This window comes from Buteo buteo, chromosome 7, assembly GCF_964188355.1.
Source record: "Buteo buteo chromosome 7, bButBut1.hap1.1, whole genome shotgun sequence".
Taxonomy (NCBI): domain Eukaryota; kingdom Metazoa; phylum Chordata; class Aves; order Accipitriformes; family Accipitridae; genus Buteo; species Buteo buteo.
Window position 1 is genome coordinate 30,625,532 of NC_134177.1, and position 13,475 is coordinate 30,639,006.

At 38.0% G+C, this 13,475-nt stretch overlaps 1 protein-coding gene across 14 annotated transcripts in view; it reads left to right on the forward strand.

The window, feature by feature from the left end:
* STAG1 (STAG1 cohesin complex component) overlaps window positions 1-13,475 on the forward strand; it is a 202,801-nt gene that overhangs the window by 123,217 nt on the left and 66,109 nt on the right. For all 14 annotated transcript variants that reach the window (XM_075032127.1, XM_075032133.1, XM_075032132.1 and 11 more), the window contains one exon: window positions 5,402-5,525. In XM_075032127.1, coding sequence (XP_074888228.1) covers window positions 5,402-5,525 — 124 coding nt within the window. The remainder of the gene's footprint in view (window positions 1-5,401; window positions 5,526-13,475) is intronic.

Here is a 13,475-nt window from a genome sequence, read left to right on the forward strand (position 1 = left end):
CAGGGATCTTAAAAGTAACCTTTTTTTACGTCTGAAGTTTAACAAGCTGAAAATTGCTTGCTGGGTACCTGCATATTAAAAAAAAAAAAGAAGGAGGGAAGGCCTATTTCTTCAATTCAGTTGTATCTGCATATCAGAGATTACTTTGAATCTGAGATGATTGCCACATAGCTTCTCAGATGTAACAAGTATTTATAAAATGTTCAGCACTCTCAACCGTTACTTGAGATGTCAATATTTTGGTTTTGCTACTTCCTTGGTTTTGACTTAGCAATGTGCATCCAGACACATTTCCCTTTCAGAGGGCAAGATTCAGAGAATTCTTATTTGAGTCCTACTTCATAATACCTTTTTGTTTTGAATGCTCAAAGAGCTATCCTCCAGGTGTGAATGTCTAGCAAAACACAACTATTACAATTTTAACTTCTGGTAGACCTGAATGGGGATCCTCAGACTGATGGGCATGATGGTTTTGTGAATTTATGCAATGCAGTGAGCCTGTCCCAAGGTATTATTTTGGCAGTACTGATAGTTAATGTAAAACTTGCCAAATCTAGATACCATCTTTATGGAGAAGATGCTTCTATCTCCTTCCAAGGTGCTCCTTTCCCTCCTACTGAGTAAATAGGATGGTGGTGACAAGTTACATGCGAGTTCCACTCTGGGAAACAAGAGTGTTGCGTGAAAAAAAGTGAGTGGGGATATTAGATAGAAGTCTGGTGAGACTGCGACGAGCAAAAACCAGTCAGCACAGGGAAATGAAAATCCAAACAAAACCAGAGAAAAAGCCTTTTCCCTCCCCCATAAACGTGTTATCCCAAGGAGGTGAAACTTATATCTTAGGTGGCAAGAAAATTCGTTACATTTTTACATATATTGGAAAAACAGATAGAAACTACTGAGACTGTAATAGGCATGAAAAAAAAGAGAAAGGCAAAAAGTTACATCTTTGTACTTAAATGAGTTTGACCTTAATATTAAGTTTAAAACCACATACTGTTCCTTTTCCCACAAAGCCATGTACCATACTTCATATAAGCAAAGGTGTTAGTATGGTGAGTCTTTGAGAAACACTGGTTTTAGGCATATGTAGAGCTACATCTTGAAATTCAAGTCATGCCTTCAAACAATACAATTCCTTGGTCTGGCAAGAACGTTGGATAATCAGCTTAGTAACACATTATTGAAATAGCTATTTAAGTAGCACTCTGTAGAATTACTTAGAAATGCGAGTGCTGCTTACCACCCCCTCCCAGGAGTGGGATATGCAGCGAGCATTCACCAGTGTGAATTTTGGAATTGGGCTCTGCACACTTATTTTTCTTACCCTTCTTCCCTTATGGGGTCCTAATTCAGGTCCAGAGATGAGAGAGTGGTAGAAAAGACATTTTCTCTACATACTCAAAATGTTTCGAAACTGTCAAGCAGCCCCAGAGACAGGCATAGTTTGGCCCAACTGGCAATGGTATATTATTGTAGAGCTGCACCATTTCATGTTCCTTGACTGGGAATTTGAGATGGAATCTCAAAGAATGCCAAAGGCAGGTGGGTGACCCTTGTTTCTGTCTTTGTTAGAAAGTTTTCTCATAGACTAACTCTTATCTAAATCCATTGACTAAAACATCTTTTTTTTTCTGTTCATATCCAATTTGCATGTTGAGTAATATCATGTTCTTCTGAAGGTTATCTGTAGTTCTCTCTGTTTTAAGAGCGAGATGTGAGAGGCAACAACTCCCAATTGTTATATCAGGCATGCAAACATGCAATAAGAGTGTAGCCAGGCATTCTTTAGGAGCTTCCAAGAAGTCTTGAAGCAGTTACTGCTCTCCTAGTCATCTCCATCACTTGCCTTGGGTGTTTTCCCTGAACACTGGTAATACTTCAAGGATTTATGCATCCACTTCAGTGTATATCAGCCAGGTTAGCTAAAATTGCTTTCAGTTTTGGTCTTGATTAATCTAAATGAGTTTGTGATCAGACAACAGACTAAGAGAACCCAGGAGCTGGAACTCCAACCCCTCCAGCAAGACCCTGAAGAGCATACCAGTCTCCACCTGACATATCCCAATTATCCTTTATAGACTCTATGTTTCAGGGTCCTAAGTACTTTTGGCCTTAATCAGAATACATGAGTGTAATTTAGCATGAAATATATGCTAAAATGGCACTGTTTCAGAGAAACAATCAACTAGTAAAGCCTATTTCCTGACACTGTTTGCTATGGTTTGTCCTAGGTTTTATGGGCCTGCCTTGTCAACGCAAAATTTTAAAAGGAACCAGTGAATTTCTTACCTGATCCCTTTTTGTCAAATCTCTTTACGAAGCTGCATCATGCAGGGTCTCTTTACTAAGAGTAAGAATATAGGTTGTGAATTTTGCTGCAAATAGTTTGCTAAGTGTCTCCTATTCACTGCATAGAAATTACTTGGAGTTTGCTGAAAAGAAGTTTAAATATATTTTATGTCTAATATTTGTAGATCCAGCATTAGTTTTGGATTCCGTGCTGGACTAGATTCTGTTCCTTTCTAGAAGCATTTGGCAAGTAATACAAACTTACATCACTAATTTATAACTACTTGCAATGCTGGTATGATTATTATTTATGTGTTCTTGTGTCATCCACAAATAGTGTATATTTTCAAAAACAAAGTGACTATGACAAGAAGCTAAAATATATTTAAGTGTGTAAAAATTGTAAGAGAAGAATTATAGTTTAATAACAAACAATTGATCACATGCATAGCAAAGTTATAAAGGCATTTTGGCTATATTGTGTTTGATACAGCATCATACGGGCATGGAATATGTGTTAGTGATTCCTGCAAGAAGAGGAATTCTTATCAGTAATACAGTGGTGGTGGAGTGGGAAATTGGTGTCACAAATTCTCCTGCCTCTCCAGCAACTTGAGTCTGTTTGTTAGTCTCACATGCCTTATGCATGATTCTTTCCCATTTTCAATTATACTAAAGATCTTAAATTTTTATTATACTAAATCGTGTAATTAGTTGAATAGATTTGTTCTTTGTTTTTTCTTTTTTTTTAGGGAGTGGGGTGGGGTTTTTTTGTTAATTATAAATAGCAGCTTGGAGTGTTTGTCCATACTGCCTAGGGATCCCTGAGAAGCTTTTGAATCAAGAATCAGTTTTTCACTGTCTGTCTAGGGAAGCTTGAATGCATTCTTACAGAAAAGATAAATTTTCCTAGTTTTTGTCTGGCTGTGCTGCATGATTAAATAGCTGTTGACACTTGGGTTCTTTTTGGGATTGCCATTAAATCCTTCCAAAATGCTTCACAGTTAGTAAATTTATAAGGTGGTGAAATAACCTACTTGGATGTGAGGACTAAGGCTATCATCCCCTAGTGGAAGTGTCTTCATGGGTACTTTTTGTTGCTGCATATGTGGCTCCCCCTCTTTTTCTTGAGATACATACTTACCAATCCTTTAGATTGTTCTTTAAGTCTTGAATTCTGATTCCTTCCACCTATATTTTGTTTTAAAAATAGTTTAAAAATAGTTCCATATAAGAGAATTGCTAATCTAGTTTAGTGTGAAGTAATATACAACTTCATAGTTTTAATTAAAACTTGTCTTCATTGTGGCTGCATTCCCCATAATGAATACCGTTTTTATAGTGCAAACCCCTGAATGGAATATTTTAGCACATTCATCCTTACAGTATCTAAAACCTGTTTGAGAAATCCCTGGTAGGAACAGCTTCTTTAATGTTCTCCTCTTCTTGTAATGCAGCTTGTCTACGTTGTGGACTGATATTTACCTTGGTTATGAGGTTATAGAGTCTTTAGGGAGTTTGACAGACCAGTTTTAATGATTCTGTTTGGAAGTTGATAGAATCAATGTGTTTCATGTAGGCAAAGAGAGACAATGATAGTGGTTTGATGGCATTCCTACAAATTTTCCCCTCACATTCATACATTAGCTTTAAATGCATGTTTTATGCTGTTACATCAGTACAGTTTCCTCCCTATAATTTGAAATTGAATGAGAAAAACAGAGACTTCACTGTAGAAGTTTCACATCTAGTCATGTGTGATACTGTGATTGATTGCCGTGTTCATGTAGGAACTGTGGTTTTCACCTTGGTATCTGGAAGATCATATACAGTACAATGGCTCCTACTGAGATGGACCAGTCTGAAGGATCTTGAACATAAGATTGAGTGCATTTTATTTATATTTTGTAAAATTGAAGACTTTAGGAAAAATATAGTTTGTCTTATTTTGCAATTATTCTCTTGCTTGAAGCTTGGAATTTCCACACACACACACCCACACACACACCCCAAATTAGATTTCATTTGGGGGCTCTGCTTGTGCTGGTTTAGAATTAAATTTATGTTTATTGCTTTTCCAAAAAGATTTTTTAATAAAAATACAGAACAAGAGTCTCTATTATAAGCAAGGCCGATGTTTGCAAAGCACCAGACATTCCCTTTTCTGTACAGTAGCTCTTTATGTTCCTCTTTCATTACAGCTGAGATTTTGAACTGTGAAGCAGTGCCAGCTGGAGTGGCACAAGTGGTTTCTCATAGTAACAGATGTCTCAGAGATGAAATTACTAAAGGGCCAGATGGCCCCAGTCCCTTTTTTCATTGTTTAGCCATCGTTCATTATTAGTAAATATGCCATGCTCTATGTCAGTCAGGCAGGAAAGTGCCAATCAGATTGAAATAATTTCCATCCCCGATCTCCTTAGGTGATCTCTCCAGACAGTTTCCTGCTGCCCCTCCTCAGTAAGCAGCTGATAAGTCTGCCTGAGATCTGTCTTTGCCTCTTTCATCACTTGCCACAGTCACAATGTAGCAAAAAGCAAGAAAACTGGAAGAAACCCATGTTGAAATGTAAACACTCTCCTGGGTTTTGTTACAGGGGCTTTCACGCAGTGCGTGAAACAATATCTGTTTATGTACCAAATCCCATTCTGCCCCTCTGGTGGGGTCCTTTGGTTAAACCAAAGAACTATTTCCACCTTGCAATTTTTCTACACCTCTAGCTGGAGAGAGTCAAGCCTGCTAAGCAAATGTTGGTGACGATGTTTCAGAGATGATTGTCTAGAGGAGGTTTGTAGCTTCAATTCATAATTCTGTTTGAAAAGAGGGAGGTAAAAGATGGAGTAAGAGACTAAGAAGCAAACTAGGGTGAGGATTTTTTGAGATAATGGAAATACCATATCTGAATGTAGAAATATTGAAATTTTTAGATAGATCAATGAGTTCAAGGACGTAAAGGAACAGAAAGTCAGTGAGACAGCAGTGAGAACAGTGACAGGCCCTACATAGTAAAGTTCATCAAAAGTAAAATTTTGCAGCTAGGGCACTAGGAATGAGAAGTAAATCATATGTGTCTGGAATCTGTTTAATACTTTTCTTTTTTCCTTATTAGTGATGCTATTGCTGAGATTAGAGCTGTCTGTATTGAAGAAATTGGTGTCTGGATGAAAATGTACAGTGATGCCTTCCTGAATGATAGTTATTTAAAATATGTTGGTTGGACACTACATGACAGGGTAAGTACTGTGTATTACTGTACATAGCAGAGTGTACTGTACATTGCTGCTGTTATACTACCCAAGACATGTTTAGTATATCATCTTTGATTTATAAAGAGATTGTTCTTTTTTCTTGCCTGTTATTTATCTTTCAAGCAGCTTATTTCAAGGTATTCACTTAAATTAGGATACAGCACTCCTAGACTGCACGCTTGGTTCATGTGCTTTTTGTGTTTTCAGTCTCCATTAGAATATCTTAATAGAAATGTTTCCGTGGTGCTTTTCTTCTGATTACAAGAGAAAGAGAAGTCTCCTCAGATCATCCCTGAGAACCTTTGTGTCTGAAGCAGAATGAAAAAGAGGTTTCCAGATGTGTCTTCCATTTATATTGCCCAATAGTTAGAGGAAATAGAACATCTCTGGGTCCCCAACAGACATCACTCGCTCCACAACCAGTGGAATTCTCATCAATTCATTTTCCCTTGAAGAATCTCTTCAAGGTTCTCTTGAGCTTTTTCTTCAAACAATTGTTGAAACACCAGATGGAAGCAAAAACATTTATATACAGAAGCTCTTTCCTATCTCACCACAGTTCTTAGTACTGATGGTATCCAGAACATGCCTCTGCCAGGTGGCAACAGGCCTAAATACCGCTCAGTTCCTGCAGCAAGAGTAGCCCATTCCTAATGCTAATAGAACAGGACTTTGCACTTCTGTGTAGGGTTTTTTGGTACACTGTGCAGCGACTGGGACTAGCTGTCCTCCCACTCTCACCAAAACCACTAGAAACACTTGTTTTACTCTAAACTCTTCTGCTAACATTATCCAAGGAAAACAGATGAGACCCACCTGTACTGTTGAAATGCTCATTAAATTCCAGCATCCTGATTCAGACTATTCTTTTTTTTCTAGGAGCACTGCTGGAAAAAAATTAAAAGTTTGCAAGTTCATTCTGATGACTTGCATAACTGGTAGTTAACAGCTGATTCTTTAAAAGGATGATTTCTTCAATAACTTCGGACAGCATATTAACATTGAGGATATGACTTGGTCACTCTTTGGCTGAAGTCTGAACAAGATCAGTTAGAAAGACGTTAGCTTTCACTAATGAAGGAAGTTAGCTGCCACTGGTTCTTTTGCTTTAGCTATAGCTGACAAGGATCTGCATCTCACTTTGATTTTCACCAGCAATTTACTTGTTAAGAGTACCCTGTATGCTTTAGATACTAGATATGTGATGTCTTCCCTCTCTAAACCTGTAGTTCTCAAACATTTACTTTACAAACTTTCCCCAAACTTTTACATTACATCTCATTGTTACAAAACTTGATTAGGAGGAAGATCTTGCTTACTGCTACAGTCAACCATGACCACTGTTTACTCTAGAGACACTACACTTCCTATCATTAAAGCTTGGACATGGAAGCATAGCTATCACAGTGCTTTGAGGGGCAGAGCTGCTGCTCCATCTGTGTATCTCATTTTTAACATTGGTGTGCCTCACTAGTAGGCATGCTTCAGGAGGTAGAGATCATTGCTTCAAGTTATCAAATCAGTGGGGAGATCAACTCAGGTTGGAGGATTAGGATTTTACATGTGGTGGAGGACTTCATTTTACTCTAGGGCTTTTAATTAAAAATAAATTATCCCCTGAATAATTGCAGTGGATTTTTTGGAGCACTTCCTAATCCTTGCAGAACGTTTCCAGAAAGTAGCACTTCCAATGGGAGAGCACAATCTAGTAGCGTTGCACTTCGCAGCTCTCAGTCCCCTTGTAGTATCTGTGAAGTCCAGCCATTTCTCACATAACTCCCTTTAACCATCTGTGAAATCCAGCCATTCCTTACAGCACTGTCTGTGACTGGTGTCAGCTTCTCACACTCTTATCTGTCACGTCCAGCAATTTCCCATGTCATGTCCAATAGTTTCTCACATCCTCTTCACTTAGCTTAACCTCAGGCCAGGGTCTAGTCATCTGCCTGCACCCTTAACATATATTTATACCTCAGCTTTTTTAAATTTAGTGTTCTTCATATCAAACAAATTTTACATTACAATGTTATGGTAAAAAAAAAAAACGGTTTTCCATCGGGACCACACACAGAAGAATTCTATTAGGCTACTCTCCTGCCTCTACTAGCTTTGTAATATTTTTCATTGCAGGCCTCAGAAGTGCCTTGGGGTTCTAAGTCTTTAAATCACTAGCTAATCTGTTTAATATCCTGGTATACAGGATATGTGATATTTTTTATATATATAGTGTATGTTTAATGTATAGAGTGAGACAGATTTTAAGTAGAATAGGGGAAGAGTCAGAGGCAGGTGAGCCACGTGTCAAAGCATGAAAAAGAGAAAGAGACATTTGGGGAAGCACAGAAAGGAGGAAGGAAGTGCAATGGGAAGAATATATTGAAAAAAGACAGAATAAGAACCAATTAAAAATGCAAAGCCTCCGAAAGTACAAGATCCCTTGACAGCATAGTTTTCATTGGCACAACCTGAAAAACTTGCCAGCTGATACCTAAATTTCTTGATTTTGCTTTGATCAGGAGATAATTTTTGCTATGATCAGTACTTAAAATATGGAAAAGATGAAGGCTAAGGCAATAATCATAAGGTACTTCCATTTCATATGAACAGAAGTCACCCCAAAATGATTAACTTCTCTGGAAGCTTGCTACTACAAAAGAGAGAGGAGGCAGCAGTGCAAAAGATTCATGATCAGTTTCATACTCTACTTCAGAAGACATACAAATTAAATCACAGGGAAGACACAATTCTTGCGCTTCTTTGTAGTAGATCCAGTGTAGTCTTTCAGAGGTAGGATGCAGAAGTTTAGTTCTCTAATTTGGGAAATCTGTATATTTTATATGTTAATCCTATCTCTTTCCCAGATTTCAGATGAATGTCTATAGGGCTTTTTTGGGTTTTATAGATTACTTTCTCATTTGAATATGGGTTTCTAGTTCTGCCTTTCTCTTCTTTTAAGCTTCTTTTTCATTCCCGTTGATCTGGGAGCATAAATTAAAAATATATAACATTATAATATAATTGCATAAAGAAACCTCTTTAAAAAAAAAAAGTTAAATCAGACTATCCAGTCTTAATTTTCACCTGCCTCACTGACGCATGGAATTGTTTTGAAACCATAATTGTGTCTCTAGGTGTCTAGACAATCATGGTTCTTACACCAGTTCCTGACACATGAGAAAATGCCTTTTCTTTGTTTGTGTGCCACTACTTTACTCATTGTCTGTTTCTGTGAAAGGAATGAACCCAGGGTCCTCTGGAAGAGATGGCGTTTGAATACTTCGTTGTGATGGCATCCTAACTTAAAAGGATGAAAAAAATAGAACTTGTTTTTAAGATTATATAGAAACTGAAACTGTAGTTTTTCCAAACTTTGGAATGTTTAACTTTATATACTTGGTACCTGATTTCCTAGTGTTTGGGAAAGCTTGAGAAAATAAAAAAAAAAAGCATCGGATGATATACATTATCTTCATAAATGGTATTGAGTGGGCACATGCAGACAGAGCACAACGGCTTGCTCCTGCCAGGAATACTCCTGCCATAGGTACTATTGTGCTGCAGGACATTTTCATCTGTTTCTCTCTGGCAGTGTAACTATTTCTGTCATTAGGCAGCAGACTACCTCAAAATACACCACCCTAGAGCATCAAAATGCAACACAGTATATCATAGTCATCCCATAAACTGTGGGATTGAAGATACCCAGTAATTTAGATCATTTTTCTGTGCAAGAGGAAAAAAACAAACAGTGCAGTCTGCAGAAATATGGTAGAGCAAAGAGCTGAGCAAATTAATTATCTATTATTAAAACCTGATAAATTTTTTAAAAGAGCAGGATACCCTTAGCCACCAAAAAAGAACTGGAAAAATCCAAAAGAAGAAACATGAAGGTTGAAAAGAGAGAAACTACTTTGCTGCCTCTCTTGACCACCCACCTATTTAAAAAATACTTAAAACTATGTTTCTGGGGGCTCAAAAAGTCATCATCTCTATGTGATCTAAGCCTTCATCTGGCGTGTGAGCTGACACATAGCAGTGCACCTTTAATTACTATTTCTGCGGCTGTGGTATCCCTGAATATTAAGAAAAGTCTGGTTCTCATTGGGAGATGGCAAATTAATACTCAAAAGTATCAACTGTATGGAACATTAATAAGAATCTAAGGTGGCTTGAGGCCAGGCTACACATCACTGTGAGACTTACACAAGAGTTACAGATTAGTGCTTCGAGTCCTGTGATTAGCATGTAAAAAATATGACAATGGTGTGTTTCCATCAGGATGGATTCTTTTTCACAGGTCTGCCATATTAAAGGGAATTTTGAGTAGAGCATGACTCTCCCAGACAAATGTAGACTACCCCACACTGCTGGCATGAGAGGTGTATGTATTGCTTTTTGCTTCATTAGCAGCGGTAACAATTTTTTGCTCAAAACTCAGAAGTGTCTGGAGGATTATCTCAACAAAAATAGAGAAAATATGAGAACTGTTTGTTATTAAAGTGTTGATAAACATTTGATGTTTTTGTTTTAGGTTCTAATTTCAAATTGTAAATAAAAGAAAGCATTAACAATTAAGTATTGATGCAAAGCATTTCTCATTCATGAAAAAGAATTTTATATAACAAAAATAATAAAAAATATAAATAATTATGTAAAATGCTTTGAGAGAAGGAGAATTACAGGAATAATTAGACTGGAGAAAGAGGCATGCATAGAACTGATGACACTATGGATGAATTCAGGATTTTGCAATATTCAAGTGTCACAACTATAAATTGGACAAAACCCCAAGTAAGTATAATTTTCTGGAAGATGAAACTCAGGAGAATGGAAGGTCTTAGTTTTAGAATGCTGATAATGCAAATATTTTGTCTCTTAGAAAATGGCAAGGCTTTCCTTTCAGATATGTTCTTTCTGGCTGAAAAGCATAAATGTGACTACACAAAAATAGCTGGAAAGCGATGCTCATTTTCTTTAACAGAGTTAAAGGTATTGCATGGTCGCAAATATTTGCTGCCTTAGGTTGACTCATATTCTCTATGAACTTAAGCTCAGAATTGCAAAAAATCTGGCTAAAATCTAGTCTGGGAAATATTTTTGTTTATTCCTTCCCTGCTTAAGATAGAGTTCACTGTATATCCACAGTGGTTCTCACAGTCATATTTTCTAAAAAAACCTCTAGTGTTGGTTATTCCACAGCTTTCTGTAGCAGTCTGAGTGCTTAACTATGTTTGCCACTAAAAAGTTCTTCCTCGCATAAGCTAAATAGTCTGTGTTGTAATTTTATTATTTCTTTTCCTACCACTGCGCACATAAAAAGTGACAATTACTTTTTTCCTCTTCCTTCAAAGCAAACTAACTTTTCTTTGTTGTGCTACAAACATATTTACAGAAAGTTTTCTTCATTACCTCTTGTGTCCATTCCATACTTTGCCCAGGCCTTTTTTATTTTATCTTCCTTCTGGTTTTTGTATTCCTCTTGTGCTTGACCTCCTAATTAATTCATGAGTTAAATAAGTTCATCTCTTACTTTAGTAAGTCTCTTCCTGTCCTTGCTCTGCATCGCTGCTTGCAGCTTTTACCCTGGCATAAGTTTCTTAGGAATTACCCTAATTTTAGCATTCCCACCCGCTTACTTCCTTGCTAGATAGGAAATTTCTGCTGTGTTTCTTTCCCCAAGAAGTGTTTGGGGTGTTAAAAGCTCATGTTACTTGGACAATTCTCATAGTTACTGAAGAAACATCTTGTGTCTAGCATGTTGATTGTCTGTGGCACATTGCTACTCCTCCATTCTGGACTTCAGTGCAGTATATCCATGCACACTTCACTTCTGCCTGCCTTAGGTTCTTTTCCAGGTCACTGCTGTTTATGCTTCCTTGTGGGTTCCTGTCATTAATCTCTCCTGACTCTAATTTAAAACCTTCGTAACAGGATTAGCAAGCTGACTGACATGCAGGGGCTCTTCCCTCTCCAAAGAGATTAATTCTCTCCTTGAACAACAGTTTAAAAAATAGACCTTTTTGCTATCGGAGAAAGTCCTTCTCCTATCATTTGTCTGGCAGTCGTTTCCTGGGATTACCTCTGTGTCTCCTGGGCCTTTGCCCTCAGGTAGAGGGACCAGGTGTAACACAACTTTTCTCTCCTCCTCACCTACTCCTCCAGTCACTACTTGTCTTCTGCCTTGTATCTGGTGAGCGGCAGGAGGATAGTAGCCTGGTTCAGTATGCTTTTGTTAGCATCTGGCTTCAGTCTCCTGGCAAGCCACGCAAGTACCAGACATTCACAGGTGCACTTCCTATCTACCTTGCTTGATTTGCTCACTTTAGACCTAAAGAGACCCTCAGTATCAGGCCTGAACTTAACTCTAGGACCATTGATCCACAGTGTTTGGTGAAGTCCGCAAGGGCTTTGGGCTCCACGGGGAGTCCAAACCTTATCTGCACAGGTCTCAAGTCTCATTGCTGTTGGCACTGTTTGTTTTTTCTGTACCTAACCAATTCAGAGTTTTGCATTTTGGGACTACAGCACTGGCTGAATAACAAGCCAATCTGGTCACAAATGGGACAGTCTTCAGTGGATTTGTAACTAAACCTGCTACCTCACTGTTGCTCTGTAGTGTTCATCACATGCCAAAACTGATACTGATCCTCTGTGGCTAAATAGGCTAAGGCCGTAAGAGGCTTACATCCTCTGCTAATGATTAGTGATGACTCCAGAGATCCTGGCCTTTCTGAATGCCCCACAGCAGAGGAAACACCGTTTCTGGTACTGCAACACAGGTACCTTTAAAAGAAGAATGACAAACAGCGTTTCTCTGTGCTTTTTTAGCAGTTGATCACATCCATATAAAATTTTTCTTCAAGAAAGTTCTTTTCTGTGCCTTGAAAGATCTTATGATAGGTCCTTTAAACTTAACTTTCATCTCATTGACTTTCTCTGCAATGGTAGTCAAAAAGTTCCCTAGAAGAGAGTATGAGTGCTCAGAGACTCCTCACACATACAAGGAGATGATTTCTTAGGAACAATAATTCTTCAAGGAAAAGTTCTTCTGAAAATCTTCCTTTCAACTTCTGTCCTTCTTTTATCTTCTATTTCAATTTTGAAATAAGTGGGAAGGAGGAAAGAAACTTAAAAAAAATTATTTTTAGGTTCTGTTTTTATGTCAGTCTCTGAATGTTCTTTCAGTTTTTACCTTGAGCAGTTTTTTAAATACAGAGTTGATTATAGAATAGACAGGCTCAGAAATGAAGCTGTTCCTACAGGTGACAAACTTTGATCCATAGGCACTGTCTGGTGACACCCACATTTCCTGCCTACAGCCCACCAGATCAAAGCAAACCCCATCTAAGGAGCAGCTGGGAATGTGCTGCTGCCATCAGAACAACTCAGACAGACACAAGTTGCTCTTCTTCCCAAGGGCTCCTCAGGCTGTGGCTTAGATGTGTTGTTCTTGTGGCAGCAGCCTGCTCCCCACTGGAGGGTCTCAGGCCTTTTGCATCCTTCAACATGTGCCTGTCCTATGAGAGATGGGATGTAGAAAATTTCAGAATAATAAATCCAGTGTGTACTCCTTCTGTCCCTGGGAGAAGGAAAGACAATGCTTGGAGATGGCTGAGTTGCTTGAGTGGGCTACATGCAGCCCATGCTCAGTCATTTTGAACACTTGTGCATTGATTATAAACACCAGATATCAGGCAGAAGTTACTTGTAGTCTATTTCCTAAAGATAAATAGCCACACTGTCTTGACCAACCACCTTGAGTTCATACATCTTTATTTTGTATTTACTTGCTACATTCTTTATCTTTTTGTGGAGTTACTTGAAAGGGAAACAGTAATAGACATTTAAGTGATGGCACATTAAATTCTTTATATATGCAAATAGGGAGAAAATTTAACATTGTATGTAGGCAGCTGCATGTGGCTTTTGGTTTTT